Source organism: Thamnophis elegans, chromosome 1 (assembly GCF_009769535.1).
Source record: "Thamnophis elegans isolate rThaEle1 chromosome 1, rThaEle1.pri, whole genome shotgun sequence".
Classification (NCBI taxonomy): Eukaryota; Metazoa; Chordata; class Lepidosauria; order Squamata; family Colubridae; genus Thamnophis; species Thamnophis elegans.
The window spans coordinates 52,924,365-52,947,769 of record NC_045541.1 but is presented as its reverse complement, the minus strand read 5'-3'; the positions used below and the strand labels follow the sequence as shown (position 1 = coordinate 52,947,769).

General features: G+C 38.4%; 1 protein-coding gene across 1 annotated transcript; it reads right to left on the bottom strand.

Moving 5' to 3' along the window:
- Positions 1-374: 374 nt before the first annotated feature.
- Positions 375-23,113, bottom strand: HACD2 (3-hydroxyacyl-CoA dehydratase 2). Its single transcript, XM_032216554.1, is given in 10 exon segments — positions 375-1,163; positions 1,166-1,207; positions 3,929-4,107; positions 5,786-5,801; positions 5,804-5,837; positions 5,840-5,908; positions 13,340-13,428; positions 15,295-15,313; positions 16,580-16,697; positions 21,365-23,113. Coding segments are annotated over 10 exon segments (765 nt in total). The 5' UTR covers positions 21,526-23,113; the 3' UTR covers positions 375-1,125.
- Between the last annotated feature and the right edge of the window lie 292 nt (positions 23,114-23,405).

The window sequence follows — 23,405 nt, the reverse complement described above, 5'->3', positions numbered from 1 at the left end:
ATGCAATAGCATCAACTTGATGCCCAAAATTAATGGACCTTAAAATGTTGTGAATTTTACATGAACAGATTTTAAGAAAAGTATCTTCACTTCTCTAAATGCTTATTTTTCTAAAAAGTATCAACATTTCCTTAACAGATTGCAATTGGATGAATTTGGACAGCAATTTTAAAGCCATAACAAAAGGGTTTTTTTGTCAATATCAATCACGAATTACCTAAAGCTACTAGTGTAGTAGTTAGAAATACAAAGGGAGGAAAGGAGGAAGTTGTATCACTGAAAAGTAATTTACTTTTTCTATTTTTTACTCTTTTTAATGTAGCAGTCTTTTTTATTATTTTCCTATCTTTGTATATTTTCTTTGTATTTATTCTCTTTGTACTTCAACAATTAAATACAGATTATAAAAACAAATTAGCTATAATGTGTGCATTTCAATAAAACAGGGTTTTGGTGGAGAGAAGCACTCAAGAATAGCAAGAGAACATCCAAGTTTGAGGTATTGATTACGTTGCATGTCTAAAACACTCATTCACTCTTGTGCAACAATGCAGTATTTTAAGGCCCAACTACATAAAACAAAATCTGTTGTGCAGATTATGCAACTGGTTACAGCTATTAAAATGGTAACACTGTCTCTTTGTTTAGGCTTGTTGGATATGAATATGATTTTCTGTAAGATCAGAATAAGCAATTTTTAGGAAGCTGATGGCAGTTTAGGCAAATGTTTCAAAGCATTCCAGATAATATTGTTATGATGCAATGTAAGACATGCAAAATTTGAAATAATTCTAATCCTAATCCAAGCATAATGTTTAATTATCTATGACCTTAATTATCAAGCATGTGATGGTAGTTTTTAATCAAGAGATAATAGTAAAAAAATAAAAACAGGTTTCACTATAACAAGACATGCTGGAAAATGCAATTTCATAGGATAATGATTTTACTAAAATTACTACTGTTGATAATTTTAGTAATATTTGAGCAGTTGATCAAGTATTTATTTGAGTTTCTCTATCTGTATTGTATTCTGTATTATTTATAACTTGGATTGAGTGTTCATATTTGGGTAGGTTCCTGTTTGTATACATATTTGGGCACAACTCTAAATAGAAGTTGGAATTATTCAGATTTCTTGTGTTCTTCAGTAACAGAGAGTACTTTCTTCTCTGATGTAACAGATGAAAATACAGCTGAGGGAAGACTGAAAAACAACAGAATTGGGTAATTAGAAATAAAGAGTTTTATATATGCACATTTGATTAGTTTCATATATTCAAAGGCTCTCACACAAAGACATTGGTATCTCAAAAGTTGCATTTTTGGTCCTTTCAATATATCAGGGTAAAAAACTACCCAGGAAACACTATTAGCTAAACAGTTTGTCTTGGACACCTTTCATTTCAATATTCAATTAATTGCATTTTTCCTCTATGACAGAGTATAATATGCTTAAAGTACAAGCAATACTTAGTCCTAGTATACCCTGCAGAAGTTATTTAATTAATAAAACAAGTCAAATCAAAAAGAAAATGATAGCTACTAGTTTCAAAATTCAGAAGTTAAACTGTCCTTCTTTCCTCTACTTCCTTTTCTTTCTATTATTCACTTTTCTTTGGACACTGTAAATATCCCTTCTTTAAAAAAAAAAAAATCAGTATCTCACAAAAACAATTATCTTCATTCTTGATGTAACAGCTGCAGAAAGTTTCTGTTCAAATAGTTTCTGCTTCTTCCATGAAAAAGCACTACTTTGATAGATTTATGCTTCAATTACAGCACAATACAATAAAATGCTGCTGTCTAATATCGTATCTCTTCTTTTATGCCTTTGAGACAGTGCTGACTCCTGGGGGTTGCCTTAGAAAGATTTTCAGAGATCGTATCTTCTAGTAACAGAAACATTAAATTTGCAACTTTTGTTGTTCAATCAGTGCACCAATTTCTTTCTAAATCTAGGAAAACAGATGACAATGGGCTAATCCTCCTGATTCTGATATGGACTGCTTACTAAGGGCACATCTTCAAAGAGCAGGTCCCACCTTGCTGCCAGTTGCTTTTGAAGAAGAATGAAGTGAAATCAAGTGGTCCAGCAGAAAAGAGATGTTCCGCTAGGAACAAGGGCATGGGGCTACCCTTGAGGAGCATTTGGAAGCTACAATTGGTCCAAATGCAGCAGCGCAGAAAATTTCGGAGGACTCTAGTGTGGCACATGAAACACTACTCTTAAGTGGGTTGCACCAGTTACTGATCTGTCCCTGGGTGCAATTCAAAAAGTGTTGGTTACTACCTTTAAAGCCCTTTGTAGTGTGGGTCCAGCATACCTGCGGAATTGACTTTCCCCGATGGGATTCGCCCATCCCATTTGTACTAGCAGAAGAGGTTACTACAGATCCCGTCAGCCAAGGCATTCCACTTGGTGAGATCCAAGAAAAGAGTTTTTTCTGCCATGGCTCCTGCTCTTTGGAACATCTTGCCATAGGAGGTAAGACCTGTTCCTCTCTTTTATCCTCCAGGAAAGTCCTTAAAAGCTGGCTCTGCAGACTGGCATGGGGCTTGTAGACTGGTCTCTCTAAAAACTGTTTTGTTTTTTGCACAAGCGCTTTACTTGGTAAGTGTTACACAGCCCACTGCCTCATTCCACTCTGCCAATCTCAAGCATTGTGTAACCTGTCCCAGCCTTCCACAAAGCCTGTCCCCTTCCTTTTTCCACAAAGGAAAGCCACCCTCATGCTCCCTTAATGGTGACTTTCCTTGGCCACCCTCAAGGGAGTATGTGCATGGATGGGGAGTCGGGTCTCCAACTAGGGAGAACAGTCTTGCAAAGCTGTTGTTTCTGGTGAACAAGAGAAAAGCAAAAACATCACTTCAAACAGTTCAATTGTTATAGTTGGGTAACATTATAAGTTGATATATTTTTTATTTAACTTGATATTTATTCTATCACACCAGGATGGCCATGAGGGAAGGAGGGAGACATTCTTGATGTCATCCAGAAATAGGTAATAAACGCCTGCTGGACAGTGCTGCCTTTTAATAGCAGCAGCAGGAGCTGCTGCTTACTCACCTTGAGGCATGAGGTAAAAATAATGTGTTGGGGGGGGGGGCATCAGTTTTGAAAAGGAGATGCTTTCCTGGCTTTTCAATGGTGGAAGGGAAAAACCATAAATGGGGCTGCGAGGAAGAGCCCAATGTGAAATCTGCGTAGCCCAGCTAATGTGGAAAGTTGCCAGAACAAAATGCAGGAAAGAGAGATTTAGTGAAGAATTTTGTATATTTAACAGATGTGTAGATTTTCCATGCAGGGCTGACAGTTCTGAGCTTTAGCAGGTGATCATTATAACAACTGTTGCAGAAAACCCCCTTCACAGGAACTGTATATTTATGTTCACTGTGGTAATCTTAAACATGCAAGAGCCAAGGTGGCGCAGTGGTTAGAGTGCAGTACTGCAGGCCACTTCAGCTGACTGCTAACTGCAATTCAGCGGTTCAAATCTCACCGGCTCAGGGTTGACTCAGCCTTCCATCCTTCCGAGGTGGGTAAATGAGGACCCAGACTGTGGGGGCAATAATGCTGACTTTGTAAACCACTTAGAGAGGGCTGAAAGCCCTATGAAGCAGTATATAAGTCGAACTGCTATTGCTATTGCTACATAGTCATACAGGTTGGTGTAATGGTTAAGAGGCAGAACTGGGATTACTAGTTGATTTTCAACCAGAGAACCTTATTGGATGATTGGGGTGTATTTTCCACATAGAATTCTATTATGGGACAACTCCCAGAAGTCAAGTCTGAAAATTATCCTGCCAGCTTTTTTGCAAGATACCAACACACAAAATCTTTAACTGCAAAAGATTACAAATATTTTGAAATTGTTTTAGATACACACGAGGCAAGAAAATATGAAACGGAATTTGCACTTACTTGGAATGTAAACAAGTATAACCAGGATCAGAAATGTGTAGTAGTCAAATGAAAAATTATATTTGTTAGGTAAACTAATAGAAAATAAACCAGATCGCTTGACAAAGGGCAGAGCAGCATACACTGTGAGCATTTCTCCAGTAACTCCCATTGGATATAGTATGATGAATAAAGTATACCTACAAAAACAAAACAAATATTCACATAGAGATAAAAGTCAGAGAGGCAATTCTAGACATACTTATTGAAATTTCAATGACTTAAAGATACCCCCGTTTCATAACCAAATCATTATAAAATTTCTTATAATTGATTAATTATACCTTGTTTGAGGATAAATATTCAAAGTTAATTTAATAACTGCATTTTTTTTCATTTCTAGGAATTCAGGGTATAATCTAATACATATTTACTTGGATAAACTTTCATTAAAAAACACTGGAACCTCTAGAACAAAACAGAACTGCTTCTAAGTATAGATTGTTGCTTCAGTAGGATTCTGCAAAGGATTTCCTGGACATTTCCTTAATCAAAAATAGCAAGACAGTTGAAAGAGGGGACAAACAAAGAAAAGGGGGGAGAGAGAGACGTATGAAGACAAATTAAAGAGCCATTTGACAGGTTAAAAATAATGAAAGGAAAAGGAGTCCAGTATATAGAAAAGAAAAACGGGGTGGTCCTTGAGAAAAGTTAACTCTTCTGCAAATAAGTACTTTTAAATAGAAACAGCTTGGAAACTACAGCACACTACTGGCTATATGCTTATGTGCTTTACCAATTATTACTGCAAATAAAAATGCAATTGCTCATCAACTAGTTCTCTGAATATGCAAAAGAAAGAAAATAATGCCCCCTCCATGCACTCTTCTCCCCCCACCAAGTATTCATGCACATGCCTTATTAAGCAAAATGGATCCAATTCTATTGACTTTCTTCCTTTGCAAGCACATAAAACAGCAACAATCCTAATGCCCCCTTCTCCTATCTTATACTTAATTGTAGGAAACTGAAAGGGGAGCAAAGGGTCTTTTGAAACCCAATCAAAACACAACTTCTCCAAGTCCTACAGCACCCAGATGTTCTTAATGATCTTCAAAGTCAGAGCAATTCTAAGGCAGTCAAACACATTTCCTATGCAAAAGGCTTTAGATGAAATCATTTCAACTTCAAAACTCCTTATCTGAAATGCTAAATGGGCTGTTCCAATCTTTTTGGAAATATTTTACATTGGAATAGAGGTAGTCCTCAAGTTATGATGGCAATTGGGACTGATCTTGCTAAGTGACATGATTATAAAGTGCAACAACACATGACCATGTTACTTAGTAACAGTATTTTGGGCCGTCCTGGTTGCCATTATTAAGTGAGGACCTCATGTGACCGAGTCTTCTGATTTCCTGCTGGCTTTCCCACTGACTTTATTCGTAGAAAACCAGCAAGAAATGTCAGAAATCACGATCACATTACTGTGGCTAACGGCAATCTTGTAATCACAAACCAGGTACTCAGTGCCAAAATCATAATCATGTGAGCATGTGGATGCTATAATGGCCAGTACCCAAGAAGCGATTGCAACTTCTTGTTCAGCACTGTGGCAAGTTTAAATGGTTGTCGGATGAATGGTTGTAGTCTGAGGACGCTCTGCTCCTGAGCTTGAAACATTACATTACAAAATATTTAGAATATTTAAAACATTTCACATCTGAAACAGTATTTCCATGCTCAAAATAGGTCCTTCAAATCCAAATGCTTTTCATTAATTCTTTCCTTACATAAAGTACCTAGTGTCTGTTTCTCTTCTGCTTCATTGAGCTACTGTTTCTTAACTGATAATTATTAAGTATTTAATCACCTTACCTGGCCCACTTGATAAATAAGGAAGATGGTTCAGTAACTAAAGTGTAAAAAGGAGGAGTAACGGACGATCTCTGTGATCGTCCAGGCGACGACAAAAAGAAGGATGCTATCTTCACTTTGCACCTATAAAAGATAACTGCTGCTGTTTGAAAGTGGGAAATAAATTATATATCTAATCTAAAATATCAATCCGTGCTATATTCTTCACCCCAAGCATGTGAATCATACCATTACAAATCAGGCAACATGAGGCTTCGGCATAACCATCCTTCCAATGATTTCAAGCTTTGCACATATAATCACACAGATTCATTCTTCATTATTGTTTAAAAGCCATCTCAATTCTCCCTCCAGAACAGACTACAGGAAAGTGGTAGGTTTAAATTGATTTTTGCCTCCCCCATTAATAAACACTGAAACGGAGTCTTTTAGAAAATAGAAATGTTGCACACATGATTCTTCGTTTTTAAAATACCAACTTCTGATTTGTGCTATTACTCTAAAATGAAATAATTAAAAGACAGCCAATTCAACAGAAAGAAGGAGTCTATGTAATGCATTGTTGTAAAGAATTCTGGGTGACTCAGAGGGGTGACTTCAACACAGCTCCTAGCTCTACCAGTCAAAAGATACTGGATGGCTATTCTGTATTTGTTAACTGATTTTCTATAATAAGAAAAGAAAGAAATTGGATGAATAAAAGGAGGGTTCAAGTAGAAACATTCTTAAGAATCCCTGTAAAACTTTGATTTAGAGGCAATTAAATAATAAAAGCTTCATCTGGAAACTATTTCGGTTGTATTATAGAAAAGGATAAAGATTAGGAGAAAATTACATCTTTGGACTCGACGTCAGTAACATTTATTATCTTTTGGGAATTGCTGCACATTCAGATGCAATGGCTCAGGGGTACAAAAAATTGCATCATTTCACAAATGCATGATTCACTTAACTGTAGTGATTTGCTTAACAGCCATGGCAAAATTAAGAACACGGGGGCAGAATTTCAGAAGGAGGGATGTTCAAAAGTAATATCATAAAGTATTACAATTACTTCATAGACAGTGGTGGAAGCTTGGAACCAACTTCCAGCAGAGGTAGTCAGTCAGTCACTAGTAACTGAGTTAAACATTCTTCTGATAAACATATGTCCATCATCTGGTAAAAATTAAAAATAAATAAAACATTAAAAATAATTAATTAAAAAGAAAACAGACTTGTGTCAGGGTTCCAAGTAACATCCCTAACGAAAGAAGACTCTGAGCTTGAGTTTCCTCAAAGTTCCATTTTATTAGAGATGTCAACATTGGCACATCAGGGAAACACGAATCTGAAAGTTTCTAGGTTTTCCCCACCAAACAAAAGTTCAAGTCCCTGCCCAGCACCCACATGTCCATCACATGTTCCAATCCCAACTGGAGATGCCTCCCAGTCATGCCATTCCATGTGCAGGGCAAGATATCTTGACTCTCTGAGAAATAAATGTTATTTTGACTAAATCTATCCCACTCCATATAATCCCCCTCCCCAGTTTCCCATAGCAATAAATGTAGCAGGCCTGAAGGCCCAATGCAAAAAATGGCTTCCAGGCCTGACAATTTGATAGACTGTAGGTTTTTTTCTGTTGCAAGTTTTCTATGTTTCTAAAAAAAGGTTGCAAAATGAGACATGACTCACTTAATAACTGCTTGCTGAACAATTGAAATTTGGTCCTGATTGTTTATTGTAGGACTACTTGTATTGAAACTCTCCTGCAGGGAACCTTAACCATGTTACCTTACCATGTTCTTTGTTATGGTCTCTGTAACATACATATTAATAGCAATAGCAGTTAGACTTATATACCGCTTCATAGGGCTTTCAGCCCTCTCTAAGCGGTTTACAGAGTCAGCATATCGCCCCCAACAACAATCTGGGTCCTCATTTTACCCAACCTCGGAAGGATGGAAGGCTGAGTCAACCCTGAGCCGGTGAGATTTGAAACAGCCGAACTGCAGAACTGCAGTCAGCTGAAGTAGCCTGCAGTGCTGCATTTAACCCACTGCGCCACCTTGGCTCTCTGAGGAATATGAGGAATCAGCCAGATAATCTATCAGAAAGAAGGGGACAGCTAAAATAAAAACTGGGGTGGGGGAGGAGTGAGCCTTGCCAATCCCATCTTGTTGAAATTGAAAGTTCAATTGATACTGCCAAATTAATTAGGAAGCTGAAACTAGGAGAATAAACTGAAAGATCTGGATAAAAGTGTGCTCCCACAAAAAACTGCTAAGATGAGCAAACCTATGTTATATAGTGAAGTCTCATTAATTGTTTTTAATGTTCAGTATTTCTACATGAATATGACCTAAACATGAATATTGAAAATTCAAATAGGTTCATAAACTTTTAAGCACCACTGTAAGTGGCCCTCGAACTTTATAGTCACTTAACTGAGATCAAAGGATTAAGAGCTGCCATCACTCTTCTTCAAAAACACTGAAATGAAACTGAATACCTTGCTTTGTGCTAACATAGGAAATGAACAACGTGGGATTCTTTTAGAAAGGATATGTTTCTGCTGAAGCAAAATGCAACAGACTTCCTAGTGTCAAGGGTATGCAAAAAATGCTGAGGAAAGGTGTAGATCTATGAAAAACCAGTTATTCGTGTAGATGACATTCTGACACTCCTTTATGCAAAAGGGAAACAACTGGTCATTTAGTCCATGTTTTTTTAAAAAAAATCAAAATTAGAGTTGTATGAACAGAAAGGTTTACTGGTACTATATGTCATTCCAACATGGAGAGAAGGCAAAGCAATCTTGCAAGTTTATTATGTCTCAATAAAGTATCATTCTACTCTCCCTGAGAAGTCTGTTTCCTGATCTACCTTGTAAGGTTGACATCAATTTGGTAGACCAGATTATGTTTTACTTCAGGAGCTTGCCTGTGTATCTTCTCTTATGGTCTTGTTTCCCTGGGATTTAGGGAATGTTTTAGCCCTCTTTGTTTATGTAATTGTTGTCTGTTTCTCTCAAGACTCCCTCACTGATTCTTGGACAGCTCTCCCTCTGAAATAGATTCAATACGGCAGATATTTCGGGAATAGAATTTACAGCTGGTTATCTCACCAATGCATTCTGATAGTACAGAATAAGAGGAAATGGAAGAAAGAATTGAGGGAGGAACCTTATCACTTAGTACCAATAAAATTGGGTTGAAGAAGAGTGTTCTAAGGTAATAATTGGCTGATGCAGACAAAACACCACTATATAGACTCTACCAGGGCAGAGAAGATGAATGGGATTGTTCTCTCTATGAAAATAGCTCAAATGACATCATACAAGTAACCATGTGATAATGTTTGAATAAAGAACAATGCTTACGATTGGCTTCTGTGCTAGAAAAGAACAGTCAATGATTCTACTTTCAAAAGAATACTCTGCCTAAGTGATCAATATTTTATATCAATGATGAAAAAGCTTTGATTTGCACTTAAATCTTCCCTCTGTGCTATTATTATTTTTTTTAAAAAACTTCATACAAGACTGCAGACAGTACATTCATGTCCTATTAGACTCTCATAAGTATTTTATCTTATGTCAACTACTGCCACCTACTGGGCATATGATAAACACTATTTTGCATTCCATTCTTCCAATGACAAGATTCTTCCAATGACAAGAGTAATGAACTAAACAATGGCTACTCAAGATCGGTTAATGACTGGAAAACCATTTTCAGCATCATTCAAAACTAATAGAGTATTGGAGCTACTATAAATAATTAATGCTGCTATACTAACAAATAATTCATAGCTTAAAATGAAACACAGCTATCCCTCCATCTACAATCAATAGTTGGTTTATTTCTCTCCAATGTCAGGTAAACAAATATTCTTTCTTTCAAAAATAGTCCTCAGTAAGGAATTCATTCTTTACTGTTGCACAAATAAAGAAAAACAATAAATCTATCAAAATTTAAACATATTTATTTATTTTACTTATTTCTATTCTGATTTTAAAAAAACCTAGTGGCTTACACCAGAGGTTCCCAACATGGGGCCCAGGCCCCACAGTGGGGCAATTTGAACCTTGTTTAAAGAAAGTTAATAGCCTTTTAGGTTCCCTCCCTGTGAGTAGAGTTCACTTTTTGAGAAAAGTAAAAATTATATGTAAGGGGGGGCATCAGATTTTAAAGATGCTTAGGTGGGGCATGGCCAAAAAAGTTTGGGAACCACTGGTTTATACAAACCAGTTAAAACATCTATAGCACAAAGTTCTCAGTAAGAACAATAAAACAGTACCCACCAAATATAAGAATGAACATAATAAAAATAGTAGTTTCAAATTGTGTGATAAAATCAGGGGAAGGATCTCCGAAACAATTCTGTCTTTAGTAGCTTCCAAAATGTCAACTGGGAGGGGGTTAGCCTAATCTCTGCTGGGAAGCTGTTGCACAATATTGGTGCTGACAAAGAAAGGCAGAACCCTCCCATTCTCAAAAATATCTCTCTTTGGTCAGTTCGGGCCAGTAGTGGTTGGAGTAGCTGATCATATAGCTATTGTGTTGTAAATAATAAAGGGCTTTAGAGGTTAAAACTAACACCTTAAATTGTATCTGGAAAACTATTGGGAAAACTTTGTCTTATTTGCTGATGATATTGGAACACATGAAGTATACTGCTCATTTTGGACCAACTTTGGACTAACTTAAAGTAGTCTTTAAGGCCTAAGAGTCCATTATACTCATCCAATCCAACTGGATGGTGATGATAAGCTCTATTTAGGTGCTCCTGCTACAGGTAGGATCACAAATGGTACACTAGCTAGAGCCATGAGTCCAGAAGGTATCAATTCATGAACTTGCTCTCTCTGATAGGTTGTGTTTGCTCATCAAGAAACACTTCTGATGGTGACAGATAATCTTAATGTATCAACACCAACTCTGACTTGCCATGATCGCACTTCAGTCTATTCTCTCATCCCAGATTCCCATAGCCTACAGGAACTGGTAAGTAATATTACCAGTATCTCTTTCTCAATTGATACTAAGCATCAAACCATCAGATGATCTCTCCCAGCCGATTCATGTAGATGTTAAATAGCAGGGGACAGAGGGATGACCTCAGTCTAGAGCAGCGCTTCTTAACCTGTGGGTCGGGACCCTTTGGGGATCGAACGATCCTTTCATAGGGGTCGCCTAAGATAATTGGAAAACACATATTTTTGAAAAAATATGGAAAACATAAATAATTTTATGTTGGGGGTCACCATAACATGAGGAACTGTATTAAAGGGTCACGGCATTAGGAAGGTTGAGACTCACTGGTCTAGAGCATCTACACAACAAAGGTCACTCAGCTAGACTCTCCTCCCCCACCATCACAGGTTGGAACTGTCCACTGAGGAAGAAAAAGAACCAATAGAAACAACACCTATCCCAAATGTTTGCAGACAGTCCAATAAGATATCATGATTGATGGTATTAAAACTGCTGCTAGTTCCAATAAATCAGGAGGGATAGATTACCCCCATTCAAGTCCTGACAAAGCTCTTCTAAGAGAGTGGCCAATGTTGCCTCAATACTAAACCTGGAAGCAGTACCCTGAATGAAAAAGTTCAGGTAATCTTCAAGAGAGCTGCAAACTTGTTCTGCTAACATCAGCTCAATAACTCCCACAAAAAAGTCTCATCCATATTATTCCATATTATTATTAGAGACAATAATCTTAGCATTGCAAACTTTCAACATGCGTAGCCATGACTGGAAGTTTTGCTCAATAACATTTGAAAGGGAGATTCATTTGCTTTTTGAGTCTTTCAGCAATACCAAGTTATTTATATATTTATATATTATTTATATATTTATATATTTATATTATATATATATTGCTAAGAAGATTAGTTGTCAAGGTATGGATTAAACTAGATTAAATTGGTGAAATCTCAGTTTTTAAAACTGAGTATAGAGATCACTGGGTTCATTCTGCCATGTACATCATAAATTGTCCATCAAAATAATACGCAGAAAGCTAATGACATATCAGTGTTCTGAATAAGAGCTTTATAGTACTGGACACCAAGCTTTTCCCACCAACTAAAGAATCTGTGAATAATGTAAAGATATTAAAGTTAACACATCAAGGAAACAAAATATACCGAAGTCTGATTAACTACTAGTTTGCAATACCCTTGAATGTTGGCATATTGTCTTCAATCTGACATACAAAGTTTTGGCTTTAATTCACATTTGCTTGCCATACTGATTTAAAGGGAAATCATACAAGGCACCCCTATCTTTGAGTCACTATCTTTCCTAATGAAAAGTAAGAAAACAGGATTTAAATTAAAGATTTGGCAGGTTTTTCCTCTTGAATTCAACTTTTGAAAGAGGGAGGAAAGACAGGCGAAGTTAACAATGTTATCCTCTTAGTAGAAAAAGCACTTCTTCAGGCATCATTGGACTCATGCAATTAATATTAGCACTAAAAATCATCCAAGAAAACATTAGAAGAACAATCTGCTATCATATATTTGATACCAAAACAGATAATCTCTTCATTAGACTGGCAAATAAGGTAAGATAGTTTATTTTGTTTGAGAGAAAATTATATTCAAGAGAAATCTGAACAAAATTATTAACTCTCTCACTAAAAGACTTGAAAAAGACATAGAAGATTTATGCAAGAGATCAAACACATGCATCTTACAACATCCTCAATAGTTGAACTTGTTCAAAGAACTCAGGTATGTAGACAGCCTTTCAAAAGAAATGTAGAATGCTTTCGTAACAATGCAAGTAACTATTTTTTCAAAGAAAACAATACATCCTTTCAACTAGCCTGGGCTGCTTAGATAATCAATAAAATTACATTTACAGCTACAATTTTAATTTTGGATGTTTGTGTTCTATTTTTAAGTTCCTACTTTGCTATAGTTAAGAGATTGGGATTATTTCCAATCTTATGTTTAAATTATATTAGAACTACAACTATGTATTCCAATGGAATCTACATTATAACTGCTTAAAGGTTTGAAAAACAGATCCTCTCTCAAGTCTTCCAGCAGTGCTACCTGGAAATTGCAAACTAAATTACTTAAAAATATATATTTTTCCTTTATATAGTTTTTTAAATTGGGAGCTGCTCAAAATCACTTAGAAAGGTATCTGGCCATACAACCTTAATAAATAATAATGATAACTTTCGATTATGGAAAATTGGTTGCAATAAATGAAACCAATGAAGTAAAAAATGAAAATGTTCACGTGAATGTTGATTGTGCTTTCCAAACAAGGTATTGGATAATGATTCCTAGTTCTCTTCAACCTACTGAATCTCACTTGAGATATATTAAATGGCAACAAAATAATGTCTACCAAAAATATTCTAAATTACATGTCCAAGGTGTTGAAATATGACATTAAAATCAACAGCACCGAAAAGTTATTTGTTTACTGCATGTCTACATACACATTTGATATCAGCAAAATAGATTATATAGTGATGTCCATAGTGAACAGAGATAGGAGCTTCATGATAAAGGATGAATAAAATAGTTCAATCTCAACTTACCTCTTTTACACTGTGGGCTATGCCCCATGTCAGAAAAACTCTTGACATGATTTGGAAAGCAGTCAAGACAACAGAAGAAGGAACAATCCCTGTAAAGACAATTTAGATTTAATACATTTTTGAGCTCCTAAACTAGGCCTAAAACAGGGCACCGGGGGGGGGGGGGGCGACGACACAACGTTTGTGTGTGTGTCACGTGCATTGCATTTGTTGTTCGACACATGACAACAAAAAGGTTAGCCATCACTGCTATAGCTGAACCTCAAAATATGGCAAGCTATGATTTTCAAGTAATAAATTTGCTAAACGCATGACTAGTTTCCCTTCTGATTATCAGATGCCAGAGCTAAAACAACAGAGGATATTATGTCCCATGTGACATACTTGTATGAGATTCTTAGATGCTGGTGCCAAGCACAGAAAGAAACAAATCACCCAGTAAGACAATTACAACAATAGCCTTTTCAAGCAAACTCGTGTTTATGAAACAGCACTTATCTCAGACAGTAAAGGGACAATGTCATATCTGAATAAATGATGTGAATATTCAATTGCCTGTGTCAGATGAAGGAAATATAAATTTCCCCCCAGAAATTTTATTTTCATGGCACCAATGATTCTTTAGGGACTATAATTAAAATCCAAACATTTCCATTGAAATGTCTGAAGAGCATTAACTAATTAATAACTCTGGAAGAGGCAATATATGAAAGATTTTTCATGTGTAAAACCCATATCTTTCCATAAATTAATATAGTTTAATACTAGTAAAGTGATATCAGTTCTCACCTCTAAACATTTGTGCATACGCAAAGCACTATTTTTAATTCAATTGCATTTCTCTCAATCAACATAATCAAATTTTGCTTTAGATTTTGTCACTGAGTTATTAGATACATACATGTAGAAAGTTTGTTTTTATATAACAAATAATAAACTATGCTAGGTGTTGGAAGTTCCTAGACATCTGGTGACAAATGGGATACTGTTTTCCAACTGTAATAGATTCAGATATTCAGACCCTTGGCCTGAAGCAGAGATCCTTCATGAAGATCCAGTCCACAACTGCACAAATCTGAGACAGCCAAAAGGCATTGGGTGGGGGTGGGGGGGTGGAGGGAAGAGCAGACTACTATCTATGTGGACTAGGCAGAGGTTCAGCATGGCTTATTAAAGGCCATTCTTCCCTTTGGACAATGCTGAGGACAACTTAATTAAAACCCATCTCTTGCCTGTGACTATCCTTACCTTATTAACTCTTCCTTCTCCTTTGGATTCCCTTTCTGACTGGTCTCCATCCCTGTTTGCCTATTTGTCCCAGGACAATGATCTCTCCTCAGAGGTCCTGCAAAATGACTTTTTCCACCTAACTGAAAGCCTAAGTTTGATTATTTCTAGCCTGGCAGTTGAAATAACATGCTCATTTGCTTTCTGGAAGCCAGGTCAGCGATTTTTTTTTTTAAAGGCGGGGGGGGGGGGGGGGGAGATCACTTTGACTTTCCTTTGATGAAGCCAGAAGAACAGAAAACTGGATCAAATTTTCAACTTGTAAATAAATAGCTTCAAAATGCTGCATTTTATTTTGGCAAACTTTAATGTTTATACCTAACAGTTGTTCCATAAGCAGTATGAAGCAGAAGTAGGCCAATTTTTATTATTAAACAATTAACACCATAACAAATGCTATATTCAATTCAATATAAACAATAAACATGACGTTGAAATACCTTCAGTTAGTCTGAATATGCAATTCTTACTTTTGAGAAAACAGTTATATTTGCATGTTCAAATGCATGTTTAAAACAAAAATAAGGAAAACCAAATACTGAGAAACTGGATGTATGTCATACTATATATAATTGCTATTCCTTTAAATGACTGACCACAGAATACAAATAGAATTCCCTCCTTGCCTTCCAAGAAAGATATATTAAATATTTAATTTAAAAACTTACCTACTGCACAGTGCACGATCTAAAAAAAGGCAGAAATAATTAAGACTTCTCACATATTTTTCTTTACTACAATACTATAATTTTTCTTTACTACCACAATCATGATTATGACTAAGAGCATTGTTCTTAAATAGTATTTCCACCAGTCATTGTTATCATAACATGTATCTCTTATCTACTCAATAATAATTGTGTGCAACTTTCATCTCACCAATGACTAAATTCTTCATTTACAATTCTTCTGTACTGAGAAGCCACCTTTTAGAAAACTATATTATTAGAGGAAGATTGACTTATCTCTTTTAAAAGAGATTCTGGGGTTCTCAAACATTTATTCTTCCTTGGGTATGTTCATGAAACAATAATCATTGTCAGATTAGAACTTCCTCCATGAAATAAAGCAATCCCTCCTCTGTTGGCATTATTGGGAAGAGGAGTGAGTGACGTGTTGGAAGATCTGGCAGTTATGTGAGCTTCTTTGAGATATCTGAATCACCTTTAAAAATAATTTAATTTTCTCTGATGAACTATCAATAGAATATTTGTTCTTTATACTGTGATTAAAAAGCATGAAGTCTCTAATTAAACATTTTACCAAATATGTCAAATGCCTAAACTTTAATTTCAAAGGAAAACACATTCACTTGAACGTAGTAACTTATTATTTATCATTCTTTCTTTGTTGCAACTGATATCATTATGCTTCCTATTATGATTATGTTTTATCAAATTTTTTTTTCATTTGACAGAATAAACCTTGCAAAAAGATGATGCATTTAAAAGGGATATTAATTAACTCAGCATTACAATATAGAAATAAGTTGAAATGCCTAGGGTAGTGATAGCAAACCTTTTCGGCTTGGTGTGACAAAAAAAAAAAAAAAAAAAAAAATCAGAATCTTGACTCTGGTATCCTGAAGAAAAAAAAAGGTCTCTCCAGACCTCATCTTCAGACTGTCCTTTCGTCTCTGGACCCTTTGGAAATTGAGCTATTTCTGACACCTCAGAGCTATTTGAGTTCCAAAGGGTTCAAAGGCCTCTCCAGACCCTTTGAAAGTCATGTGGGGGGGGTTCTGCTCTTGCGAGGCCTCTGGAGCCTCAGGAAACTGTATGAAAATGAGAATGTGCAATTTTTGGATGTTCGGGCTGCACGAGAGCAAGGCCTTTTTGCACAACCTCCAAAGGATTCCTGAAGCCTGGCATGTCACCACCACCTCTTACATAAATTTCATAGATTTGCCATCATCAGCCTAGGGTTTGAAGACTTTCCCTGAGATACACCTACCTCAAGCAAAGCTCCAGTCTGGAAGAATTTCAAAGGCTTTTCTATTGAATGATAGAGTTTATGATAGCTACCCGTTGCAAGGTATGCTCTGACTAAACCAACTGCTATAACAAGCCACCTAGAAGAAAAAGAGATAGGAAAACACAGTGATGTTTTTATTGAAATAGCAATAGCACTTAGACTTATATACTGCTTCATAGTGCTTTACTAAGTGGTAAAGCCCTCTCTAAGTGGTTCACAGAGTCAGCATATTGCCCCCAGCAATCTGGATCCATGCACTATGAAATATTTTAAGAGTAATATACTCTTCTCAAAATAAGCGATTCAGCATTATATTCCACCGAGACAGAAATATGCTTTACCTGTCTGGTTGCTGAAAAAACTGTGAATTATAGTCTAACAGTTACAACTGCAAAGCTAAAAATGAGCTTCTTTTAAACATTTTAAATAGAAGTAAATAGCACCCGTATTAACTGAAAAATAGGAATAAAACTGAGTCTAAAGCCATTAGGTTTAATCAACTGATAATGATTTGCTCACTTCTCTAACACATAGCTCTCATATGAAGATTACCAATGTCATGCAATGTTGTATGAAGAGCAGAATTCAATATTAAATGTCTCCAAAGAAACAAAGCACAAGTGCACATCATCAAATACATTGTGTTCTACTACTACTTTACTAGCTACTCTTTATTAGGATCCAGTAGATCCAATGAGACTTACCGAGTAATTATATACACTTCAAAGACTCATTTTCTTAGAAAGTTGGCATTATGCATTGTTTGGTGTTGGTGTTATGCATGTCAGCCTTTTTGGGAAAAAAAATCTTGCAGGACCTGGAAATAGGTGAGTGTCTGCAGGCAAAACCTCAGTGGAAACTAGACTGGGAGTTATTTTAATTTAAAATTACAATGTGAATTATTTAGCAATCTCATAATGAACCAGCTTAGTCACATTCATGGTTATTTATGGCAAAGCACGCATATGGGAAATTTAGGAGGCACAATGTTGTGCTGGCTTTAGATTTCTGCACTTTGGAACTTGAATTCTTTCAAAAGATAAGGTTTTAAAGGTATATGGCTCCTGCCTTGAGCAGGAGCTTGACCAGAAGACCTCTGAGGTCCCTTCCAGTCTTATGATTCTATGTTTCTAAAAGCAGAATGTGTTCAGCTGATGTTTGAGATAACATTGCTAGAGAAATCTATTCTACTCAACTTAAAGTGTCACAAAGTTGTTACTGAAACACATCTTTATCTTTAAGAAACATCCACTAATCCCTGGGAAAGTAGAGAGCTCCAGAGGTTTAGAGACAGTTTTGGAATAGATGAAAATGATCTGCAACTTAATACAGACTAGACAGAAACTGATGGTGGGAAAATACATTTTAGCTAGAGCTGTTCATCCAGTTCTGAATGGAGTTGCACACTCTTTGGAAGTTCTAGATCATCATTCCGGGTTTGCAGGAATTACAAGATTGTGGTATCACATGAAAGCTGTGATAATGACTATACTTGTGGAGTTAGGTTCACTAACACAGTGTTTTTCAACCACTGTGCCGCGGCACACTAGTGTGCCGTGACATAATGTAAGGTGTGCCGTGGGAAAAACACCCGCCGGGTGTTTTTGCCTCGGGACATCTCTGATATCTCTGACATCTCTAACCGTTAAGGGAGGAAGGGCGACAATGAAAGGAGAAGGGAGGGGGAGGACAGCACCCGAACCGTGATAGCAGAGAACCGATACGCTTAAGTCAAATGAGAGGTGCGCGGTACGATTTCGCCCCCCCCCCCAAAAATCGTTTTTTAAAATGCGCTTTCTGAACTCGGCCTCTGTTGTCTTGGGAGCCTTCGGGGCAAATTCGCTTAATCTCCCGCCGCCGTGGCGAAACTAAAAGTCGAGGAAAAGCACTTCGTCCCTTTCCCGAACCAGAGCTAGGGCAAGCCCCGTGGCCGTTGCACACGTGCGCGATCCTATTTTCTCCAGGGGACGACGAGCCTGAGGAAGAGTGAGCCGCGCAAGGATGGGGCTTGTCATTGCAGGCTCTGGGCTGACCCTGCCTGAGAGCAGCTGCAGCTGCAAGCCAAGAGAAATTGAGAGAGAGGGAATGTGCACGTTGCGCGTGTTAGTGTCAGGGAGGGATGCATGTCGTCGCCTTCTCTGACCCAGGGTGGGATTCCTTCCCGCAAACGCGCCGCGCTCTCCAGAAGGGCTAGGAGCGGGTCCGGCGTCCAAGCAATGCGCGGCCTTCGCCGGGACTGACAGCCGCGGCGAAAGCAGCCCGCGCTGGCCGGCCCTCGCTTTTGTCTGCTGGGTAGTGAAGGCGGCGGCGGCGGCGGAGAAGGAAGCAGTCCGGCGTCACTGCTCGCCACGCGCTCCCTCGTTTGCGGCCGGGCTTTGGTCCCGCCTTTCCCGCTCTGTGTGTGGGAGAATGTGTGTGTGTGTGTGTGTGTGTGTGTGTGTGTGTGAGAGAGAGAGAGAGAGGTAATTCATAAAATCCCTTCCCCCTCCAGCCATTCTTCCCCTTTCCTACAACTGACATTTCTGCCACTGCATGGTTTTTTTTTTTTAAAAATTGTGGCGGAGGCTGTTTGCTTCAATGTGGCTTGCCTCGTTTTTTGGGGTGGGAGGAGGGCTCTGCCTTAAGCAAGAATTGCATTAAAGACCAGAGCAACAGGTATTTCCTTATTTGCCTATTGGATGGGATTTTATACAGCTTTATAACGTGGAGTAACGTACACGCACACAGCCGCTGGTAGCCCTTTGATAAAAATTGGAGATAGATAATTCCTAGGGATACTTGCCATGTTCTTTCATCACCATGGTGATCTTATTTTTTTGAGCTAAATGTATTTTTCCAGTTTGAATTGGGCATAATCTTTTTTTATTGATCCACTGTCAGGAGGAGGGATTATAATTTAAAACAGATGATTTCAGTGGCATCTTTTTTTATTAATTTAAATTTCTTTCCGTTCTCCATACCCATCTTCTTGTATCAAATAATAGCTGTGGATTCATTGGTATTAAGTGTATATGTTTGAAGCAGTGCAGGAAATCTTGAAAACTTATGAATTTCTCTCCCCTCTGTGGCATTAGGCCTTAGTATCTGATTTGCTATATAACACCTTGTGTTATATATAGTCAATATAGGCACAGAGTTAAATTTTTTTAACATTTTCTAATGGTGGTGTGCCTCGTGATTTTTTTCATGAAAAAAGTGTGCCTTTGCACAAAAAAGGTTGAAAAACACTGAGATAATCGATGCAAGGAAAAACTCTTATGAGAAACATTGTTCATAATCAATTTTTCTCACTATCATTCTGCTTCTTCAAAAACTATCACTTATTATTATGAAATTTATTTGCTGCCCATCTTGCAATTCAAAGCAACTCTGAGCAGCTTAGTGACTTAATTTTTATATTGTGCATTACATGCATGGATTAGTGGTGCATCAGCATTGAGAAATATCACCTATTTCTCACCATATGCAAATACATCCAAAGCAAATGATAACTTTAGTTGACAGCAGTTCTATGACAATGATCACTGAGCAACCTCTTGGCTGTTCTTTCTTTTTAGATAGCAATAAGGTGATAGAATAGTGATATGATAGTGTGATACATCCAAAAAAATGGTTGAAAATGACCCTGATTATACTGAAAGACAACCTGCTGACATTTAGAATGGACACACGAGTTCAAAATTCAACCCATACACACCTCATATATTCTGAGTATGTTCTTACCACATGTATGCTCAATCTTGGGAACCTTAATGTTGTATGTACTGTTGTAAAACAGAAATGTGTAATGTACCCCAAACATATCAGATTCAAATGATTGCTTTATTATTATTAGAGTCCAATAATCATTTGTTAGTGTAATTCTATAGGCAAACAAAAAGAACAAATGTATTTTAACAAACATGGCACATATCTATCTTACATAGTTAAGGTAATGGTTTAAGAAAGCGATGATGAAATAGCCCCAATCAATTTAAGGAGCTAAAAGAAGTTATTCCGCAGATAATCCAAGGCATAATGCAAAACATTGTCATAATTTCTTTGGAAAATGCCAAATGCCCTATGTTAATCAGCATAATACTACATTTTAGACTTCAAATGTTTTTTAAAAGAAAATCAAGGGCACTACTTATAATTATTTCCAGCTGTTACTGTAAAATCCTAATCCCTCTACTTTTCCCCACCCACCAAAGGTGTGCTTTACCTCTTATGTCTCCATCCTTAGGAAAGGAGTTTGCTATTTCTAATGAGAATTGCTTAAGACTTGCCACAGGTGCAAACTGAGGTGACCACAGCATTTCCCAGAGCCCAAGCTCAGCACTTCAGCCTCCACAATCACCACCCAGCACAACGAGAACACGCCAAGCCTTGAACATTATTACCCCATTAAAAGCATACATGATGATGCATGACAAGGAAAGCTCTTTGGGGAAGCAAAGCATATTAATTATACAATGGCCTCCCGCTTAGAAATAAAATATATATATTTCTTATTCAATCACCAAACTGGGGTCCTCGGTAAGGATCCCAAAGAGAAGAGGCGCCTGCTTATGTGCATCTCCAACCTTTGCCCCGGGTAAAGGCAAAGAAAGGCAGGTTCAAAGGATCAAAAGGCCATTTCGTCCAGGAGAGGGAAGGGAGAGAAGCCAGGGGAGGCAGAGGGCCGCCGGGTTCCCCCAGAAGAAGCGGCCCAACAAACGCCCTCCTTCCGCGCCCCGAAGACGAGCCCACCCACCCGCCAAGAGTGCGCCGGCGCTCGCTCACCCTGCTGTCATGACCACGTTATAAAGGACTAGATAGGCCGTCGCTAAAGCGCCGGGGCCTCTCCGCCCCCGGCCGCCGGCCTGCTGAAGCTGCGGGCTCCTGCTCTCGGAGCCGCTCTCTGACCGGCGGCCACTCCCGCTGCAGCTGCCGGAGGTCGCCATGGCGCCGTTTCAACTGCTTCCCCTGTGCCGGGAGAGCGTGAGGCCAGGCGCGCGAGGCGGAGCTTGAGCGAGGCGGCCGCCCAGGAGGGCCTCGCCTCCCGCGGCGTCACGCGGGCTCGCCTGGGGAGATAGGGAGAGGGGGAATGAGGCCGCCTGGTCTGAGAAGAGCGGCCGAAGGCTGAGCGGCTGCATCGGGAGCCTGCACGAACAGCGCCGCGTACCTAAGCAGCCGACCGCAGCAGCGCTGTAAATCCTCGCCGTGCGTTTAGGCTGGCTCAGCAAACGGCATTCTTCACCCCCGGTTTGACTCGGATTCGTCCTTCCTTACGACCTTTCCGGCGTCTGTCATTGGACCCTATTTAGTGGACCAATAAGTAACAGAATAACAGAAGGGTTGGAAGGGACCTTGGAGATCTTCTAGTCCAACCCCTGCTCGGGCAGAAAATCCTATACCTTTTTGAGAAAAATGGGTCTCTTCTTGAAAACTTCCAATGGAGGCAAGCCTCACCAGATCCGAGATTTTTTTTAAAAAGAGAAATAATACTTTATCTATTGATGTCTTTGTTTATTAAATGTATGTGCCATCCATCTCTCTTTGCAAAGTGACTCTTGAATGGCAATTGTAAATATTAAAAATATTTGTAGTAGACTTTGCCTGTCTTCCAGGTCTCCCTGATAAGATAGAAACAAGGTGATTCCACTAATTTGCTACAAGGCTGTTATGAATGGACTGGTTTCTCTTGGGTGAGAGCCAGAGACTCTGACAAGTGGTGAAGCTATAATGCCATGGGATGCCTGGCTTTTTCCAGGGATGATGGTGAGGACAATAGGAGGTTCCTTGTCCTTGATCTTCAAGGATTTGGTTTTGGGGATCAAGTTTCAGGGGCCCCTGTGAATTATCTGGATCCTTTTCAGTCAGGATTTAGACCCAGGTATGGGATGGAAACAGTATTTATCCTATTTTGGATAATATCTAGCATAGGCAGGATGGAGGTTGCCTATTGACCTCTCAGCAGCTTTCAATGGACTGGCTCAGGGGATTGGGGTGGGCTGTCTGGTTACCTGGTTTGTCTCCTTTATTTGTGGTCAATTATGGAAAGTGGCAATTAGGAAGGAGAGGCCCACCCTTGGCCACTACTATATGTGGTGCCACATGGTTGAATGATCTTCCTTTCTTATTGAACATTTCTTTACATGAGGCTGTTTGGTGAACTTGTCCTTTGCCATGGGGTGAGTTATCATGAGCATGCAGAATGCGGATATATTCCTGGTGAATTAAATGAAGCCATGAATGTCTTATCCCAATGTCTGGAGGCTACGATGATGGACAAAGGCTTCAGCTGAACTCTGGCAAGAATGAATGGGCCTACTGGTTCTAGGACTATGCCACATCTGGTGTTCATTGTGCTGGCATTGCCCTGATTTAATGGGATATATGAATGACCTTGGGGAAAGAGATGAAGAGATGCTGCCAAGGAAACAATCAGAGAGGGACGAACCCCCAGTAATATAGCAGTCAGAGAATGACACTTAGAAAGGATCTGCCCTAATAGATTGAGCAGTTAAAAATGGAGGCAGTAGTTTGTACTTTCAGAGTTGCAAGATTCTGTCCACATAACCTTACACAATAAAGTAGAATTCATTCATTCAGTCCTGTTTTCTGTCTGGTTTATCTGGGAGGGCTGACATCCAGATAGGCTTGGTATACAATTTGAGGGTCCTAGCCCCACAATTCCTACTAAGAAAACAAAAACAAATGGCAGTTGTGGCACCGCTTTGTAATTGTGCACCAGTTGTCCTCTTTCCCAAGTCAGTTGTGCTCACAATCGCTCATGCCCCGGCCACCTTCAGATTGCGAAGGGAGCAGGTTATCTGAAGGA